The 20,516-nt window shown below is 40.3% G+C and overlaps 1 protein-coding gene across 10 annotated transcripts in view; it reads left to right on the top strand.

Moving 5' to 3' along the window:
- Positions 1 to 20,516, top strand: part of TSPAN4 (tetraspanin 4) — a 392,906-nt gene that overhangs the window by 326,626 nt on the left and 45,764 nt on the right. For 9 of the 10 annotated variants that reach the window (XM_031609001.2, XM_090140643.1, XM_090140642.1 and 6 more), the window contains 2 exons: positions 1,278 to 1,469; positions 18,213 to 18,287. In XM_031609001.2, the coding sequence (XP_031464861.1) occupies positions 1,278 to 1,469; positions 18,213 to 18,287 (267 nt within the window). The remainder of the gene's footprint in view (positions 1 to 1,277; positions 1,470 to 18,212; positions 18,288 to 20,516) is intronic. The other variant, XM_090140641.1, reaches the window with a different exon arrangement.

The raw sequence follows: 20,516 nt of genomic DNA, 5'->3' as shown, positions 1-20,516 counted from the left end.
CCACACAATTTTCTATGGGTTATCTTCCTTCAGTATCTTTCCTGTCTCCTGGTTAGTCATTATTGTAAATATCACAATACATAAGTGGGCAGTGAGGAAAGGTACTTGAGTGTATGTGGTCTTTACAGGTACTGCCCCTTCTTGGTGCTTATCAAGGACATACTGCACCAGCTTGAATGTTGCGATATGGGATGCATATATATGAAAAGACAAGTTAATGAGATGTTGTGAGTCCACGTGTCTTGGTCTGCCTTCTCTCAGTGGAGACATTCAGGTTGATGCAACTGAGGTACATTGCAATGGGGTACAGTTTTGCTTCTTAGGTCTGAACTAAAACAGTCTTGTTTGCAACCAGGGTAGAGCCACCATTCTTGTCTCCTCCTGAGGGGGAATTTAGTATCACGCAGAGGCAACCTTAGCAATTAGCACTAAGAAATTGCTTTGGCTTTTGGGTTTCTCTTCTGTGTTTCATTTCAGAGGCTTAGCTCTGCTCCAGGATTAGCTCTGTCTTTTTCCTCTTCTGGTTCAGGAGTTGCCTTATGTTCATCTGTTTTATGCAGACATTTAATTGATAAGCTCCTATGTGTGGCTTCCTACTCTATGAATGCAATTTTTTTTCCTAACCTTTAATTGATTTGGATAATAAAGTGCAATTATAAAACTCAATAAAAATTGGTTATTTTAAAGGGAAGGTAGGAAAGAAAGAAATGTAAGTGATGCGCTGCTGTGTGACTGTATAATAATGCAAAATCCCCTTTGGTTTAATTCTATTTAATTGCTCAACTTTACTCAGTTTGTTACAATTGTGCAAACTTTATCTCAATTATAAGCAGCAGGCTTATAATTGTTTGCATTTTTAAAAGTTCCTTGTGTGTATAATAATTGTAAATTTGATGTTTTTGTGGTGGTGACTGCCTTTGCTGCTTTGCTCCCTTCTCCTTGCTTACATAGCAGAAGAGCCTGTACTACTGCTTCCCTTTAAGATTTTTTCCTAAACCAGTGAAGTCCTCATCTCATCTGAAATTTGGATCATTTTTTGATTGCATTAACTTATTGATAAATTTCCTCTTTATAAAACGTTTTCCTTTGTCTGCTTTGTCTACTTTGGGCTGAAAGTGCTGTAACTAAAGATCATTCTTGGGCATGGCTCCTGGGTTGACTCCAGTGGAGCTGTATTGATCCACTGCTGTATTGATCCACTGCTGTATTGATATGGATTAATATCTGGGGTTACTTTAATACAATAACTGAGCTTTTTTTTCTTTTTATTTTTCCAGCTGGGGGGCTGTGGAATCCTTGGAGTGGGCATCTGGCTGGCAGTTACTCAAGGGAACTTTGCCACCCTCTCTTCATCTTTCCCATCACTGTCAGCTGCCAATCTGCTGATTGTCACAGGAACTTTTGTCATGATCATTGGCTTCGTGGGCTGCATAGGTGCCATCAAAGAAAACAAGTGCCTCCTGCTGAGTGTAAGTATTAAGCTGCTATGCTGTTGTAGTGCTTGCTGTTTTCAGGTGCTGGTGCTATTCCGATGCATGTTACGGTATCCTGTATTTCAACAGAGGTTGTCCACTTGATGTGTAAGAGATGTGAATATTGTTGGCGTCAGTCTTTGGTAGTTCTGAGGGATTGCTGCATCATTTGTGGCTATGCTTTTAGCCTATCTTTGGAGGATGAGACCTGCAAGAAGGGAAGGGTTAGTGGTTATGTGGGTTTCCTTGAACTCTTCAGAGAGAAGAGAGAGATTTGTGAAGACGTCTTTGCAGTATATCCTTGAACTGTTGTTTACTTAGCTTTGGAAGCTATGTCTTCTTAACATCTGCTCTAATGGGACTGATGATGTGAAGTCCTGGGCAGAATTTTACTGTAGGCAGAAAACATTGTGAAGAGGAAAACTGATCTTGGTTTAAATTGGAAATGAAGTCCCTTAGACTTGGCAGTGTTTATTTTGCCAATCTTTAACTCTCCAAAGATTGACATGTCAGCAACTAAAGGTGCCAACATAAGGAGGTTGTTATGAAATCAAAGATTAATAAGGTACCAGCTGTCTGTAATTTAGCAGAGGCTTGAGCCATACAGCTAGTGCATTTTATCAAATACTATTTGATGCCACTCAATGCTGGACTAACTTTACAATAGAGAGGGCTTGTTGTAGTTGGTGTTAGTGTATACTTTTGGTCCTGTTGAATTGAAGACTGAGATGGCATTGCTGCTGAAGTCTTGTACTTCACAATGAGGTCCATCAGACCTTATAGTGAAGTGAAGCTGGGGTTTCATTTACTGAGCTGGCGATTCCACTGTAAAAAGGCTGTTCATCACACAGATCAGGATCTGTCAGTCCTCAGTACTGCAAGAGTTTCTGATGATATATTGTCCCTCACTAGCCTTTTTGGCAGAGTCTCCAGGGTGACTTGTTCTTGCTGCAACTAGAGTGAATCTACTCTGTCAACTAGATTTGCATCGTTTTGGAGAGATGTAGGTGTTAGGGCTTCTTGCTTCTCCTAACACATACAGCAAAATACTTTGGGTCTAATATCCTTCAGTGCTTGATTGCCCTTGACTGTGTGGATCAAGTTAGATAAAAGAATAGAATCAATTTGTTTTAGAAACTCTTCGTATGGGAGAGCTGGGAAACTTGAGTTTATTTGGTACCATCACTTAGCCCTGTTTCTCTGTCTAGCTATTCTGTGTGACTTCTATTTTACTTCACTTTCTTCACTTTGGAAGTGTGTTCCCTTAGATATGATATGTGGCTGCTACATAGAATCATAGAATCACAAAATGGCTCGGGTTGGAGGTGACCTGAAAGATCACCTAGTTCCAGCCCCCTACCATAGTCAGGATTGCCATTCACTAGATTGGGTTGCTCAAAGCACCAGCCAACCTGGCCTAGAATATTTCCAGGGATGAGGCATACACAACTTCTCTGGGAAACCACTTCCAGTGCCTCACCACCCTCTGAGTAAACAATTTCTCCCTTATACCTAATCTGAATGGTACCCTCTTCAGATTAAAGCCATTATCCCTGGTCCTATCATAACACATCCCGATAAAGAGTCCCTTCTCGTTTTTCCTGTAGGCCCCTGTTAGGTGCTGAAAAGCTGCTGTAAGGTTTCCCTGGGATATTCTCTTCTCCAGGCTGAACAATGCCAGCTCTCTCAGCCTGTCTTCATGGGAGAGGTGCTCTAGCCCTGTGAATATTTTAGTCACCTCCTCTGGACCCACTGTCAAGCATGGCAGCATCTCAAGAGTAAATTGTCTTGCTCATGTGTGATGTTTCTGCCATATCTTTTTATGTGTTATTCGGTTTAGCTAACTTTTCTTAACTTAAGAAACTATTTTTTCCTAAGTGTTACTTCTATCTGTAAACAGGAGCTTTGATAGCACTTTGACAGAGAAACTGAAGTCCAGCCACACAGATATGCTTAAGTTGGGCTGATGGCCCAACAGAGGCAAGTGCTAAACAGACTTGTGGAACTGGAATGGACAGGAGTGATACAAGGTCTGCAGGCAGTTTAAACAGATCCATGCTGGGCTTATAAACAGCAAAAAAAAAAAAAGCTGCTAACTAAGTATCAATATGCAAACAAGAAGTAAAAGGTAGGAAGTTGTATCATTTGACTCTTTCATTACTCTACCTGCAATAGTCTGACGAAGCTCATCCATGCTGGAGGTGTTCCCCAGGATGCTATCATGCTGGAGTGGCAAATATTCTTGTTATCACCTATGTATGTGAGATAAAATGTCGCTCCACTGAGCAGAGATTTCTGTGTATCTCTGAAGGAGCAGCAGGTTTCATTGCCCTCCTTCTGTCCTCTACTGGTGAGTGTGAGAGATAGACAGGAATATTCACTATGGATGCAGACATAAATAAAGATTATGTGAGTGTCATCTGATCCTCCATATGCTCTGTCCATCCTGCCTGTCACCTCCTGCTCTGAAATCATGCCCTTGAGATCTTGAAGGCTCTTATGACATTACAAGCATATGAATTATATGGACACACCTGGTTTAGCCAAGTACAATTTGGACCTCCACCTGCTGTTGTCTCCTGTAGCACACCTTGTCCTAATGACAGGATTGGTAAGGTAATGCTGCCATGCAATGCAAGCATCTCTTGTTTAGCTTTCTAAAAGCAGAAGAAAGAGAAAAAGATGCTGCAGCTGCAGTTTGCTGCGGGTGTTGGGATAGGTGGTTTGGAGGAAGTAGGTGAAAGTATAGCCAGAGCAATGGAGCGACATGGATGTATTAGAATGGGCTGAGGGTGAAGCAGGGAAGAATAGTACCAGCACAATTCACCTGCAGTGGTGCAGCAGAAGCTTTTGCAGTGTTGAAGATGGCTGGATTTGTGTGTATACGATGTTGCCTTATGAATAGTGCTTCTGGTTGATCATGTGATAAGGTGTTAGATTTACTTAAGGAACCTGCTTGGGTAAACAAGAAATGAGCAGTTTCAAAGAGACATTTCAATTTATCTGTATTTCATACAGGAAGTTACAGAGCAAAGGAGGCTCTAATCCTCTACCCTTGTCCTCTAACATTCCCATTAGGTTGTCAGTGCAAACCTTTAAACTCTTTGGTATGAGGCTGTTGTGATATTAAGTATAAATGTTAATAATTGCCTACCTCTGGAACTGCCAATGATTTTGAAAGGAAGGGGAAAAAATAAAGTGTTTCAAGTAGCAGAGGACAAACAGAGAAGGGAGGTCAAAAATAGCAGTAGAATTTAATTTGTAAATGAGATTTTTGCATAGCTGGGTGTAATGAACTTCAGGAATGAACTGCATTAACCCTGTGAATGAAGTGTTTAGATAACCTAAAGCTTCACAGTTTTACTGACTTGAAAAGACTAATCTAGTGTCCACCAAGTAAGGAGTTGGCAGATATCTTTATTCAGTGGCATTGTATAGCTGGGACAATGCCTCCTTAATCTTTTAAGAAACAGGCCCATTCCTATCTTTCTGCATTCAGAGGAATGGAATAATATGAAAATCTAAAATGGAGCACAAAAGAAAAATGAGAAGGAAACCTCAACCATCCTACGCATTCTGAAAAAAAGTATGCAGATGAGATGAATTGCACAGCTGTCATTCTAAGATCTCACTAAACAAAGAATAGGTATTTACAATCATTTTTATTTGCTCCAGCTACAGCGTGAAGGAAGATAAACTTTTCCATCATTATATTTCCCTAGGGAAATCAAAGCAACTAGTATTTCTTGAAATAAGTATACAACCTGGCATATATAATCTTGCATCTGAAAGCAGATGCAAGTTGATGAGGGAAGCAGGAGAACAATGCTTTCTTGCTTCAGTACAATTCCTTTGACTTCTCTGCTATTCCGGTTGCTCAGTATCATATAACAGCAGTGTCTGTGCTAAAAAATCTTCTGTAATTAGAAAATGGCAGCTTTGTTCTGACAGGTTGGGTCACTGTCCTGAATAGAAGACAGCTAATAAGCTAAGAGTCTAACTTGAGCAAGAAAGATTATTGACTTCATGGATCTTTTTCATAAGTATCTGATCACTCCCTACAGTATCATCTAGCTATGCTACAAATCTCTATAGGATATTCTGAAAAAAAAAATAGTGGGGAATTTGCTGTTATTTCCTTCTCCACTGCAAATGGCTTACAGTTCCAGAGCCATTAGCCTTATCTTTCATCTTTGGGAATTTTGACAAAAACTTGCAGCGTGCATGCTTGAACATCATTGTAATGTATATGCTTTTCAGCTGAGGTCAAGTCCTTGCAGAAGATAGGGCACCAGCTCACTCTGGTGCAATTGGTTGTGATGATTTGATCATAGAACTGACATCTCCTTTAGGCAGTCATTGTATGTAAATGTGCCTGGTGCTGTTGCTCTATGCTAGAGAAGTTCATGCCTGATTAAGTACTGTTTTCTCTTTCGTGCTCACTTGTTGACTCCACTGATTTTTAAGTATCTAAAGATTGTCTTTTAGGTTAACTGCTTAAGATCTATATTTGAGGACCTAAATTGCCAAAGTTCTGTCTTGCATACACGTTTTGTTCTTTCTTTCATATGCAATCTGCATCTGTGGGCAAACAGGAAAGGTCATTATGGATAGCAAGGTTAAAAAAAAACCAACTCCAGATGTTAAATCATGATGGATCACATTATTCATGATCTGTATTACAGTATCACCTGCAGGCAGCCCAAGAGGTCAGGCAGTTGTGTATGCATTCTGTATAAACTCCTGGTAAGAAGCAATCCCTGCCCAGTAGAGCTTACCATCTAAATAGGTAAGACAAATGGACAGTGTTATTACCCTCATTAGACAGATGGGGAGCTGCAGCACAGTGAAACAGAGCATCTTGCATAGATTGCACCCGGAGACTGGGGTACAGCTATGAAGCAAACCCAGATTGTCTAAATCACAACTCAGTGCCTGTGTCTTCTTTCCCTGATGTCAGTAGAACATGTCCAGCTGTCCTGTGTTCTACGATGACCTTTAGCAAGTATTTAATCCATGTTTCCATAATAGTAATAATAACTTGGATTTTTTTCCTCACATGTATTATGCCTAAATAATAAATAAATGTTCCAAAGCAAAGTTATCACTCAATTTATGTCCTTTTGAAAGTGCCCAGACGGTACATTTAGCTGGTTTTTAAGTCAATTACCCTAATTGCAATATTATTTTCAGTTAAGTGGGAAACAGGAGATTTAGAGAAGCTGCCAGAAAGGGCAAGTGAATGTTGTGTAATGCAAAATTTTTGAAAAGTGGAATTTACTTCTGGGCCAGGAAATTGTGTCTGTCCGGTTGTGAGAGCTCACGTGTATAGATATGTTTGAAGACTCTTTTGTTGTGAATAACAACCAGTGTTGTGGAAGGTGGTTTGATTCATAGCCAGTTTCATCCTGTCGTTTTGTGCCACTGTTTTGTTATTGTTTTTCACCCCAGGATTTGGTACAAGGAACATGTTCTACTCCCCGTTGGCATGAGCACAGTGGGCAATGCACCTGTCAAAAGAGGTAGAGGATGGGTCTGCTTGTGTAATTATTAAGGACTAAAAAGGCTTTTAGTGTATGTAGGTGATTCTTTGCCACATAGTACAGGAGTATATTAGAATAGGGAAGGGACTTGAAATAGACAAAATGCTGACTTGCTCTCCAATGGCCCAAAGTAGTCACCATTCTTGTGAAGTGCCAACAGCGGGCATGTATCAAATTAAGAATCAGATAAGTAAGAAGGTGGCTTAGACGTGGCCTGTTTCCCCTTATTCCTGATTAAGCCTATTTTTTGTTTTGTTTGGGGTTTTGTTTCTGCTAGAAAAGCTGAAAGAATGATTAGTGACAAGGGGAAAGAAAATAATCACTAACAGACAGCTCTGTATGCTCAGCTCTATTTAAGTGAGGACTTCATGTTAGTAAGTAAGGAGTTCATCACAGTTGCTAGTGTGAATAAGATCAGAATTAAACCTTGGTGTTAGGTGAGCCTGGCTGTGGAAAATGCTGATAGTATATATCTGAATGACTATCCAGACATCAAAAGCCTTTTATTTCTGGAATAGTCCTAGAGGAAAATGAGTGCCCGTGATGTTTTCTGCTGCGCTGTTGAGAGTTTTCTGAAGTTCAGCCAGCTCATCTGTAAGTGAAATAGCAATAAAGGAAATGAGGAAAAAGTTAATGAGTGAGAAGAAAAGACAACTAAAACCCCTACTGTTTTCAATAGTATTACTGCATCCAATCAGTGAGCTGACAGCTGAAATTCTATTGGCGATAGGGAATTTATTTCAGAACGACTAAATGGGAAAGAAATAGCCCATGAATGACTTCATCTCGGTAATTTTATGCTATAGAACAAACAGTAGATTCTCACTCCAGCTTAACACATCAGTTTATGTTATTTCAGTGATCTGAGTAGAAAAATCAGGAGAATTGTGGCTGCAGACACAGCAGCAAGTGATGCAAAGATCAGAAAGGCAGAAGGACACGCAGTTATGTGCCTGAGAGCATTATATGTTGTGTGTAACGCTTCTTTGGTAGCAAATGCACTGCGTGTAAAGATGCTTCCTTGCTACCTCTTTAAACTGTAAGTAGTGAGAACTTCAGTAGTCTGGTTGCCTCTCCTTTATTATTAAGCATTTAGGTCGGTGAGGCACTGGAACAAACGGCCCAGAGAAGCTGTGGCTACCCTGACCCTGGAGGTGTTCAAGGCCAGGATGAATAGGGCCCAGGGCAGCCTGATCCACTGAGTGACAGCCCTCCCACAGCAGGCGGGTTAGAACTAGTTAATAATTAAGATCCCTTCCAACCCAAGCCATTCTATCATTCTTTGATAAGTTTTTAATGACTTCTGCTTGTCTGATGCTGAAACTTAGGATTGGATGAGTCCTTCTCTTCCTTTTCCTTTCTTCATTTCTGGTAGAAGCTAGGCAAAATACCTGGGGACAGAGGACAGAAAGAACAAAGGTGGTTTCCTTCCCTTTTTCTTTTAGACTTCAGCTCAGGCTCAAACAAGCTTACGTCATAAAGTCATGCTTGTGTAATGTAGCCTGATATACGCCACTAGCACACAGTACATTTCAAGTCCTTCAGTTATCTTATGTGGTGCCGAGATGCTGCTTTATGGCAGACAGACAGAGTAACAGTGCCATGAGCAGGAGTCAGCAGAACTGTACTAGTTTGTAACAGGTGAAGGTTCAAGCTGTTTGTCTAAATGGCTATCGGTGTCTCAGAGTTGCCAGTGTCTGGCTGACTGACCCCGTGGTACTAACATTAGCTTCTAAACAGTCTGTGTGGGCTCAGGATCCCCCATCACTTAGAAAGCCCCCTTAGCCATCTTTTTAGTCCAGGCGTTGAAGCAACTCCTATATACTAGAGTCTAATGAAAATAAACCTGGATCAGAGCCTTTTTCAGAATGAGACTTTGACGGCAAGCCTCATTTTGCCCTGCTGCTGTTTGTAAAAATTTGAGGCAGCCCACAGCTATATTAGTGCATATCAGATTGCCAGGATAATTATGTAACCCAGTGAACCTCATAGAGGAAGAGCAGAGCATGAGACTACATTGTGCTTGGCTCTCTGGAAAATACTTTCAAGTAAACTTGTTTTTTACCAGGACTTGCATCTTCAGACAGATAAGGCCATGCACGAATTGTCTGACTAATGAAATGAAGTTCTGCTGATTTTTGCAGGATTTTGCACTGACCTAGGGTCACCTGTGAGATCTGCTAGACAACAGGACTTCACCATTTCAGAAGCAAAAGATAGATGAGCTGTATGCTCCTCGCCAGATCAGACATTTGTTTCACTTCTGAGCATGAAGTGTGATGTTATTTTTTTTCCTAACAGTGCAGTCATATCCTCAGATGAAGCCATAGGTTTAAAGAAGCAACGTGTGGGCTTACATTCCTAATCATTCATTTGCTATTTTAGCCACTTTAGCACTGCTTTCTGAAGAGCATCACTGGCTTTTCTCTTTATGGATTGGAATTACATTAAATTCAGAAACATCTAACTCTGGAGGTAGAGAAATGGAAGCTAGTTGGCAGTCATTGATGCCTACTCAAGAACAGCTTCTTTGATGCGAGAGGCATGTTGGTTCTCCAAGAGGAGGATGTATGGAGCGGTACTAAGTAAACCAAGCTGGCTTGCTGTTCATTTTATTTTAAGCTGTTGCAAAACTGACCTATATACATCTGAAGCAGCAATGTAGTACATGTAATACGTGTCTGTGTAGTACAGTTGGGAACTGTGGACTGGGTGGAAAACCAGTGGTATAATTTAAATACAAACAAAATGCTCCAACTTGTCCTTTTTACTCACTTCAGCCATGGGCTTACCAGCATTTCCTTCACTTGCAGTGAAGTTTTGACTTCTAGAAATAAGAGAATCTTATTCTTATGGTCAGCAGGTGTGGTCCCATCACACGTTTAAATCAAGATTTCCAAACGCATAAGGGGAAACCTGCAGAATTTCAGTTTTGTTGTTTTGTTTTGGTTTTTTTTCCACTTCAGGTCATGCTAAATCCCCAAGCAGCCCACTCATGTCACTTACCCTGATCATCCTGAGGGCACCTCACCTTTATCAGTGTGCCCAGCAGCTGAGGATGGCCACATGTTCAGTGAACATGGATGTGAAGCCACCCCTGCCAATTCACTTGGTCCTTGGGCAAAGCCAGTCACTGCTGCTCTCCTCCTCTCACGGGCACTGAGCTGGCCAATTGCCTGTCATGCTGCAACTTCAGATGACAAGAAATATCCTGGGGAAGGTAGATTCAGGCAGAAGCTACATTTACTAAGTACAGAGGTGATATTAAGTCTGAGTAAAAGGTGTAAATTTAGACACTAATTCACTTTATATGTCTTTGCCATAGGGGAAGAATAGTGAATTAATCCCAAGGCAGAGTCTTTTGGTTGTATTTTCCATTAGCTGTGTCAGTTGGACTCAAGTAATTGCTGTGCTATTAATGAAGTAGCACAGGGTCTTGAGAGAGCCAGTCTGATCTTTCAGTTTTTTTGTGTCTTAGTTTACAGGTAGGCTGAGTTTCTGTCTTGACTAGGATTAAGGTAGACACCAGATCACATTATGCCTTCACATTACTTCTGTAGGAGAGTTGAAACAACCCTTTAAGAGAGTCAGAGGCCCATGAGACCCTTATTTATGTTAAGAAATAATTTGTGGTCATGTTAAGTGGGCTTGTGCCCAACTACTCTTCTGATGTGCCAGTGATACCTAGCTAATATTTGATGACAAGTCTTTAATTTAGAACCAGTTCTTGGAAAAGATGGGAAATGACTAGAAATAGTAATAGTATGGGAACGTAGAGTCTCTCAGCTCTCATGAGTGCTGTAAGACTGGATGATTCCAACTGAAAGCAGTAATGAGACTAAAATGAAATGATGATAATCTGCATTAACACTGCATATGTTGTATATCTTCCCATGAATAGTTACTCTAGACTTCTTTGAGACTTATTCATCAGCGGGAATATCTCCACATTCATAAAAAATACAGTCCGAACATAAACAGAGCTGTGTTATATATCCACCAGGCATAATGCACGCAAAACTTTGTCGCAATCAAGATGAATTAACTGTTAAGGCTTTTAGAGAATAATAGCTGATGAGCCAAATTTAAATACATGCCATTTTCATAATGGAATTTCTGTTCATAAGTCTGTTCTTACACATTACTGCTTTTTTACGGTTTATGAGCAAACTTAGCATTTTTTATAGTGGGGAAAAAAAAAAAAAGAAATCATGGGGATAAAGAGATTTACTTCTAAGGAAGTATTAGAAGCCAGATACGCACAGCATGGCTAAGAGAGGGCTTGGATAAGATGTATGAAATGTTCAAGGAGTCTGAATGCTGTTGGCAGAAGGAAAGTACTTACATCACTACAGGAGGTCATAAGTGGGAGCAATAGTATGGAACTAACAAAAGGAGAATTTAAACTGAACATCAGCAAAAACTTTGGTACTGAGATGTGAAATCTGCTCTGATGGAAACAGGTGGACACAAATTGCCCTTTCTCTTTGTTGTAAAGTTCATATGATGGAGCAATACAGTAGGATTTTCTTGACTGTAATGCCAGTTGATACTACTCTCTATGTTCTGTCCTATCATTCCTTATTCCTTGCCCTGACTTTTTTTTGTACAAGTATTCCAGGCTGCAGGAGAAGTCATTTCTAAGTTGTCAGTACAACTGACTCTTTTTCTTCTGTTCTTTCCTCTTTTCTCAGTTTCTTGTGGGTGATAACAGGAGATCAGAAGGTTTTGTCAATGCCAACTGTAGAAGTGCAGCAGCTCCCCTTGGCCTCCTAGATGTTATTTCAGTTATAGAGAATATAATCTATGATAACAGAAAAATTACAGAGCATATTAAATTCAAGGTAAATTCTTCATTTTCCAGTAGGCTGGTAAATTGTGGCTGCTATAAAATCCATGAAGTTCATTTGGCTTTAATGGATCTCTGAATTTGTAGATAAAGGTTTGATTTGTGTTTGTTTATTCAAAAAAGCAAGATACTATTTACACCTTCAGCATTGAAAATAAAATGATGTCCCTGCAGAGAAGGTTATGTGCAGAATGCAATGTAATTTTTGGTAGTACATCTGCTTGTATCAAAACATAATCCAAAAATCAATTGAGGGAAGAAGGAAAACAGCCTTTTTTTTTTGGCTGATAACCTCAGCCTACAGCACAGTAATATGATCTGATAATCTTCCTTTTAAACTCAGAAATAAAGGGCCTTCTCCTTTTGGTCAGGACAGTAGGGATCTTTCAATTGGGCAGAGAGCCTGTGCTTTAATATCTGCTTTTGTTTAAAATCATGGTGAAAAGACAAATGTAACAATTGGGTGGCCACGGACTCTTTCAAGCCTCAGAGGTTACTGCCAACCTTTGTGCTTCTGTGATTTTGGGAGACTGTCTTCTAGTTACTGGAGCTGTGCTGATCTCTCATACCAAACTTAGATCTGTGCATATTAGGACCAGGCAAACAAAATCTTTCCCAGGCCATCAATTCAGAGCTGTCTTGGAAGACCAGCAACTTGGGCAGAATATGAATGCTCTGTAATTTCTTCTACCTGAGATGCTTCTTAATTAGGAAGTCAAATGTAATACCAGAATTAAATATGATCAAATGAGAACTTAGTAATCAAGCCAAATTAAGTAGCAAATGGCTTGACTATAGCTGCATCAAACTTGCAGCTGCTGCAATAAAGGCAAAATTGCCTGTAAATATATATATATATATATATTAAAAAAAAAAAAAAATATATATATATATATATAAAATATATAATATATATATTTCCCTCTTCGTTCTGAGAGCTGCTTCAGGCCGACATCACATAGCTTGCTGGAGATTAACAGTGTTGGCAGTGCATAATGGAACACAGCACAAGCTGACTGCTGAAGTATTTGTCCAGTTTCTTAGATAGGCTGTGCTGATTTACAGGCTGTTTGGCCTAAACAAATTATTTGCTAAGCCATGAATCTTTAAACTGTTTTGGAACATGTCACTATTCCAGAGAGACTACTGGCTTTTGGGTTTTCTTAACATGAGGGCTGTTCTGAAAGTAATGCCTCTATTTGAGGCATTGTCCCATGATGTCAGAGGTGGATGTTGGTGGTATGTCAGTGGAGGTGTCAGTAGAGGTTGAACCTTCCCATCAGTATTCCATTACATTTTGCTGCTGTGTGACAGGTGGCAGCAGAGGGGCAGTCTGACAGAATGGCATCTGACATGGAAGTGCAAACGAAGTAAAGGTGGGGAACTGAATTCCTGCATATGGAAAAAAATGGCACCATTAACGTTCATTAACCCTTGCTGAACATTTATGTAGACCAAACAGTGGATGTGAGCACAATGAGGTGGTGGATCGTGCATTTCAACAGTGGTGGCAGCAACAGACAGTCATCTCCACTGGTACCGATTTTTATGAGAGACACATGTAGGATCCTCGCTGGTGTAAAGACATAGTTAAAGGTGGTGATGATGGAAAACAGTGTTTTGTAGCTGAGAATTTGCTCTATAAAATAGTGTTATTGTGTTCTTATATCTGTTCTAGTTTCCATGGAAGTAAATAGGAGGAATTACTTTTGGAGTGATGTATGTATTTTCCTGCTGTTTGTCAAAGAGGATCTGATTAATACTTAGTAAGAAACTTCTGTCTCTTTATATTTAGCTAAGTGGGAAGAGGGTCTGGTACCCTGACATCTTACTGCCTCCTAGTCTGACAAAGATTTCCATCACACTAAAGGCATTACTTATGGGGTCAGGCTAAACAGAGCTTTCTTGATTTCATCACCAGTTGTAATGTTTTTATCTCCTTACAAAATGTTTGAGGAGACTAACAAGGCAATAGTAGATGGTTTTTCTTGGTTACTTTTTCTTTCAGGAGGCTGTGAGGTCAGCTACCTCTGACATAAAGAGGAGGGCGATGTGAGCAGCATAATAGAACTATTAAGGAGCAGCGTGATAGAACTATTAAGATTTGGGAAGGAGAGGCAGTGGGGAAAAAGGACCCAATCCTATGCATTAGCTTGGTCATCATGTAGAGGGGCGAGTGTCTGTAACACTCAGGAAATGAGAGAATCTTGTTTGTTGGGAAGAAAACATTAATAGTTGCCCTGTTCAGATAGGACAAGGGGAGATGGCTACAAACTGAAAGAGGAGATTTAGATTGGATATAAGGAAGAAGATGTTTTTGTTCTGTTTGTTTGCTTTTTATAATAAAGGTGATGAGGCACTGTAATAGATTGCCCTGAGATGTGGTGGAAGCCCCGTCCCTAGGGACACTTAAGGTCAAGCTGGATGGGGCTCTGAGCAACCTGGCTTAGCTGTAGGTATCTTTGTTCATCACGAGGGGGTTGGACTTGTATGACATTTAAGGATCCCTTCCAATTCAAATGATTCTATGATTATATGCATGTAAGGAGGAACTGGTGTTGGATGAAGGGACTAGAGACTAATGGGTCAAAAGTCTACTGCAGCTCCATTGGGGATTGATTTACAAAGTGATCCTCCCTAATACATTTTTCTCCCTCTGGTATCAGGAGGGCAGTGCTTAGCTCTCCAGTAGGCTTTCCAGCAATTGCATTTTCTACCCTTCTAATGGGGACCTGTGAGAAGGTGATGGGCTTTATAGACTATGAAGATCAGTGCCAATGGACTACCCTTAGTTTTCTTAGGGCTTGGAAGTTAGCAGTGGTAGGTAGACAAAAAGGCATCACATTATCTCTCTTCATATCAAAACTCCTCTGGGGTTATTTCAGGTGTAATTTACATAACATTGTACAGAAAGTACCTCTCCAGTGAACCTGTTAGGTTGGTTTCCACCATTTAACATGTAGTGTGGTAAAGCATCTCTATACAAGGTCAGATTAATTTTTTTGTGGAGTTCTATATGAATGCTTTGCTTTGGGATTGTTGTTTCTCTATTCATAAATCTTTATATCAGCAGCCTGCAGTGCCAGTGGGCCACAGAAAAATTCATTTTTATTCCTCTCTGTATTTATCACCACAGTGAGAGACCTTATTTGAAAATGAGCTGAGTTTCCCACAGAATTGGTGGGATTTTGAGTGCTGCGAGCCTTCAGTGATTTATGTTTTTCCCCTTTAAATTTGAATGGGATGTGCCAAGCCACCTCTGGCCCCAGATTGGACACGATTCCCTTTGGGATGATGCTGAGACTTGGAACTGAACGTGAACTTCTGTGGGAAGGTGCACTGGGAATTGAGGGGCAGGTTGTGCGTGCGGCCATCTGTGCACTTTAGTCCAGTGGATCAGAAGATGTGATGAAGCACGCAGGCTGTGCTTTGCAGCCAGGTCCATCTGAAGCTTTGATATTTTTCTATTTTTATTTTTATTTTAGTTTCTGACATGTTAGTCTGGGTTCAGGTAGGGTTCTTCATTGGAGGGAAATGATAAATGTGCTGACATGTAAGTGCTGCAGTTTTTAGCAGATGATGAATTTTAAGCCTCCGCCTTGAGGCTGACCTCACTTAATTTACCTTTGCAATAAAAGATACAGCGGATGTCCCTACTGTCTGCACACGGTGGGATTGCTAATGCGTGTTATCTGTTATATAACTGCATTCTTTCTGTCAATGAGTGTGAATAATAAGAAAGATAAAACCAGAGGTTTTATTTAAAAGTTGGAGTATTTTTCCGTGGAGGAAAAGCACAATCCTGCTTATCTAGGTTTTGACTTTCTGAACAATGTTAATTTTACTTCCACTGTATGACTTCCAAAACCTGCAGTGCATGGAACTGAAATCCTGCAATAGTGACTTTGTTGCCTAGTCTGCCAGAAAGATGCACTGAGCTGTGGGTAGGAGAGGAAATCTCTGGAGGAACCTCTGAGCCTTTGAGTAGACTTGGACATGGCACATAACCATCACTAGGATGGCTTTTGTTCTGATTTCTTAAATTTTGAGCCCTGCCTGTTAACACCTGAACGCATCACATTTAGGGACAGGGAGGGGGGGTCAGCAAAGGCTTGTCCCCTGTCCATTGCACCTATTCTGCATGGCAGTGTCACCTGGCCACATCCCAGTTGTCTTGCTTTTCTTGGTGAACCTCCTGACTTCAGCACTGGCATCCCCTTAGGTGTACCCTGCTCACCAGCCCTCATGCTTCCCTCCAGGTGTCTTTCCATCTCTTCTCTCTCCACTCCCAACTCTTGAGCAGGTTCTTGTCCATATCCACTGTTATGGGTTCCTGTGAGGTGAGGCTGGGGGATATCAATCCTGAGGGGACAGCAGAAAGGCATGGTGGGTCTGTGTGGTGTCATGAGAGGGCAAAGTTTTGGAGTGGTTTGGGAGTTGTGTGAATTATGTGTTTGTTCACAAGCAGCAGGAATTATTTGCGTTGGCCTTCTGCACTTGTAAGCTTTTAAGAATTTAGCAGGTAACTGAGCCCTCTCATGTGTACTGGTTATGTGAAGTGCAGGTTTTTGAAGGCTAATGACTTGCCCACAAAAATCCACTTGCAGTTGGGTAAGACAAAAGGCACTTACTTGAAATGGAGCGGTGCCTTGTTGCAGGTCCCTGCTCCTAATGCTGGAGCGTAACACAATTTCAAATTAAGCCAACAGAAGTCCTTCCTTTTGCTTCAGAAATTGCCTAGTGTGATCCAGGCTAAGCCTGTGAATTGCACAGGGAGACAGCATTCACATGTATGGTTTGGGAAATGCGTGCTTTATGGATGAGCAATAAAGCATCCTACAGCTAAATAAATCAGGCATCTTTGCAAAGAGTGCTGTTACTTGCCTTATTTCAGTTAATTCTATCCAACAGGCTAAAATGTTTGAAGTAAAAAATAATAAGCAAGCTGCACCGAGGCTGGTTTGCAAAGCTATACAGAAGGCCAGTGCTGGAAGGTAATGATATGGAAATGAACTCAGATCACTGAGAGGGCAGTAATGGGATCCAGTACTAGGGTCAGGCAGGTGTGAAGATACTTGTGATGAAGATTTGAAAATAAACTTTCATTTAACACTCTTGGGGCAAAATGCCGTCCATTCTGCAGGCAGTCTAATTGTACTAGTGGAAAATGGTATTTTCCCCTTCTTGACCTTTTGTCCTCCATTCAATCACAGAAATCCATAGGTTCAGAGGTTTGGTTTTGACTTGCCAGGCAGAGAAGAAGCTCTGATAAGGTTTTGTAGCTATTAAACTTTCATAGATTTGTAGCCCTGTGCTTGAAGCCAGACAATAACTTTTTTTTCCCCATGGGAATAGGGTTTCAATGAAGTCAGAGTTGCTCAGTATTAGAATTCCAGCCTTGCAAGCTACTAAGCATATGGAATTTGTGTTGAAGGGCCATTGCCTGAGCCTTGAAATTTTCCAAAATCACTTTTGCTTCCTCACCTGCAAGACTTTCATTTGCAGCTTAGGCAGGGTTTGTTCTAGCTGTTTTGCTGCTGCTATAGACCCATGCAGCTTCTTAGCAAAAAACAGAGGTAAATTTTTTTGAGGTGTTGTGCATTGCCTGGAGTTTGTCCCACTAAAGTATATCAGAGCTGAGGGCTTCCCGAAATCCCTGTGTGAAAGATTTCTTTTATCTACTCCCTTGAGCTTTGGACTACTGGGTTTTACACAGTTCCACAGGAACTCCAAGGCAGAAAAAGATACAGTCCAGCGTTATGTTGGTGTCTTAAGAGCAGATTAACTCTTCTCAGTTGAAAGCTATGGGTAGTCTCTGTAGCTACCTGGAATTGCTTTTAAAGCTAACTTGATGTGCAAGTTTTTGGGTGTGCCACTCACTTATCCCGTAGTTCCCCTTGAAAAGGGCTATTGCTTCATGATTTACGGACCAAGCTACTTTCTCTAGCAGTGGGAAGTCTAAACTGTGGTTTTTGGTGAAATCTCATTAATTGCAAAGATCTGATAGCAAAAATAAATAAAGCTTAGCCTAGGAAGTGCTGCTGGGGGGGACAGATCTGTGTGGGTTTTTATGCTCTTCTGCTGATGTCAATGACAGAAATGAGCCATACATACATACATGGTGAGAGGTGTATTTCTGACTAGTTGTTTACCTGCTTTTGTGATTATTGCATGTCGCGTGCCCTCTGCTCTGCTGTAAGCAGCTTTGCATTCTGCTGTCTGACTCCCACTCCCCTTTCTGCATGGTCTGCTGAATGTACTTACTGTGCATCCAGAAAAAGCTAAGATAGATGTTGATTGTTTTTGCTTTTTTTTTTTTTTTCCCCCTATCCCTTCTTCTCTTGACAGTTTTTTATCATGCTGTTAATTATATTTCTGTTGGAGCTCACTGTTGTGATTCTGTTCTTCGTCTACACAGACAAGGTAAGTCAGATTCTTCATTTTTCTTTCCCCTTCAGCAAATTTTTATGCCCCTTTTCCCTATAAATAAATCATGAAGCACTTGGCTTGGTATGCACGTCATGCTTCTGTCTTCCTTGAGACACCTCTCTCAGAATGCATAAACAGCCTTACAGGACTGGGCTCTCTTGCTTGCTCGTGTGTACAACTCAAGGTCACAGACATTGCCAAGTGCCTCTGCCATTTAAAATTAAAAAAAAAAAGGAAAAACCAGCAAACATACAACAAAGCCATTGAGGCTTACTAGGAACATGTGGGCAGAGCCATCAGAAAGGATTCTTAAAAATCTGAAATGTTTGCAATTTAAGAGCCACATTAATGTTATATCAATGGAAGCCTTATTGGCTGAAGTATACAATTCATTATCTTTCAAGTTGTTCCTTGCAAAACCTGTAGAAGCCTATAAATGGATAAAATTTAGTAAACTCAGCTTTTGTTTGCAATTTCCAATTTGACTTTTGTTTGCCTTTTGTTCCCGCGCTTGTTATTTCTGTGCAAGGGCAAGATTACCTATCCATATCATCTTTGAATGAACCCCCAATTAAGTGAAAGCGTGCAATTATGCATAACTTGCCTATTCAATCAAAATTATGTAACAAAATCTCTTAAAACTGATGATTACTAAGGGAAAACTGTAAGGTAGGTAGCAAAAATTTGCCATGAATCAGGTATATGACCAATAAGCAGCTTTTTTTTTTTTTTTTAATGAAAAAACATTTCTATGTCTTACGTACGGTATAAATAAGTACAATGAAGATTAATAGTAGATCTAGATATAGTAGATCTGTTGTGTTTAAAGATAATGTGGACAGGGAGTGGATAAGATAGCAATGTTACTTTCTAGAAAGGCTCCAAATTATTCAGTTAATGAACACTGAATGATTGTCAGGTGCACTTCTGAAGAATTGAAAAGGACTAGGTTGTTGGATGGCATGCTGTAGCTGGGACTTGGAATTAACTTGCAAGGTAATTAAAATAGAAAGGGCAATTTAAATTCCTTGTATGCGTTATTGGATTCTGAATTACTTGTAACCTCTTGGGAGAAAGATCTACACGTCATAGATGACAACTTAATAAAGGCTTCTACTTAATATGCAATAGGCCTCCAAAAACCAAATACAACAGTTGGTAAAGGAATCAGAAAATATTGTCATGTCATTGTTAAAATTTAAGGACTCGCATCACTGTTAATTTGGGATTCTGTTTTGGTTACTTCATTTCAGCAAGGGAAAACAAACGATTAGAAGCAATAGGCAGTTGGGAGAAGGATAGTCATAGAGGGATTATGGAGACTGTCCTGATTCGGTTTGGTAAAGGAAAGATATTGTATTCTTAAGAGATCCTAAGAGAAAAAATGATAGCAGTTTCTAAAATATTGATATATCACAGGCCTATCTTGAACTTGAAAATATAGAATCATAAGGAAGTGTGTTTAAAAGACGAGTGTTTCTGATAGTCTGCATCACCATATCATAAAATTCCCTGTCACTGGCAGTTACTGAGGCTGATACGGTGGTGTGGGTATAGGGATGATTAAGCTAAAGTAATTAAAAGAAAATATTCATAACACAATCAGTGGTGCTATGTTGACTCGTTTCTCACAGAGAGTGCTGGTCCTCATCTTTCAGAGGTAAAAATAATGAAAGTGTGGGGAAGGATTCCCTCCTTGCTTCAGACCTGTTGGTTTGTAGCATCCCTATCTACGTTCTTAGTAATCATATCAAGAAATTAAACCTCCTTCCAGGTCACCAATTGTATGTTGATGCAGGAGGTGCAATACAGATTTCTTCAAGTTCAAAAATGGTTCTAAAATACGAACTCCAGTTCAAGTTCAAGTTTACTGGGTTAAGAAATTTCTTCTGTCTGTGACTTGCAGACGATCAAATGGGGAGACTTTAAATATGTGATTTTATGTTGGAGAAATTAGTAGTTTGTTATGCTTGCACTCCTGCCTACTAATAAAAAAAGAAAAGAAGCCTGCAACTAGTATTTTCTTACAGCATGCTTGCAGTTGTGTGCCAGCTATGCTAATGTGAAGAACAGCACTGCCATGTGCACTCATACAAGTAATGTAGTGAACCCAGATAGATGTGCCACAGTTACTGAGTTAATGTGGTTCCTTGGAAGATCAGTGAAGGAACAATCTATGCTAACACTCACACATCAGGAGAAACTAATATCAGCTTTGCATAC

Source organism: Phasianus colchicus, chromosome 5 (assembly GCF_987193195.1).
Source record: "Phasianus colchicus chromosome 5, bPhaCol1.hap1.1, whole genome shotgun sequence".
Lineage (NCBI taxonomy): Eukaryota > Metazoa > Chordata > Aves > Galliformes > Phasianidae > Phasianus > Phasianus colchicus.
This window is presented reverse-complemented; position numbering and strand designations above follow the sequence as displayed.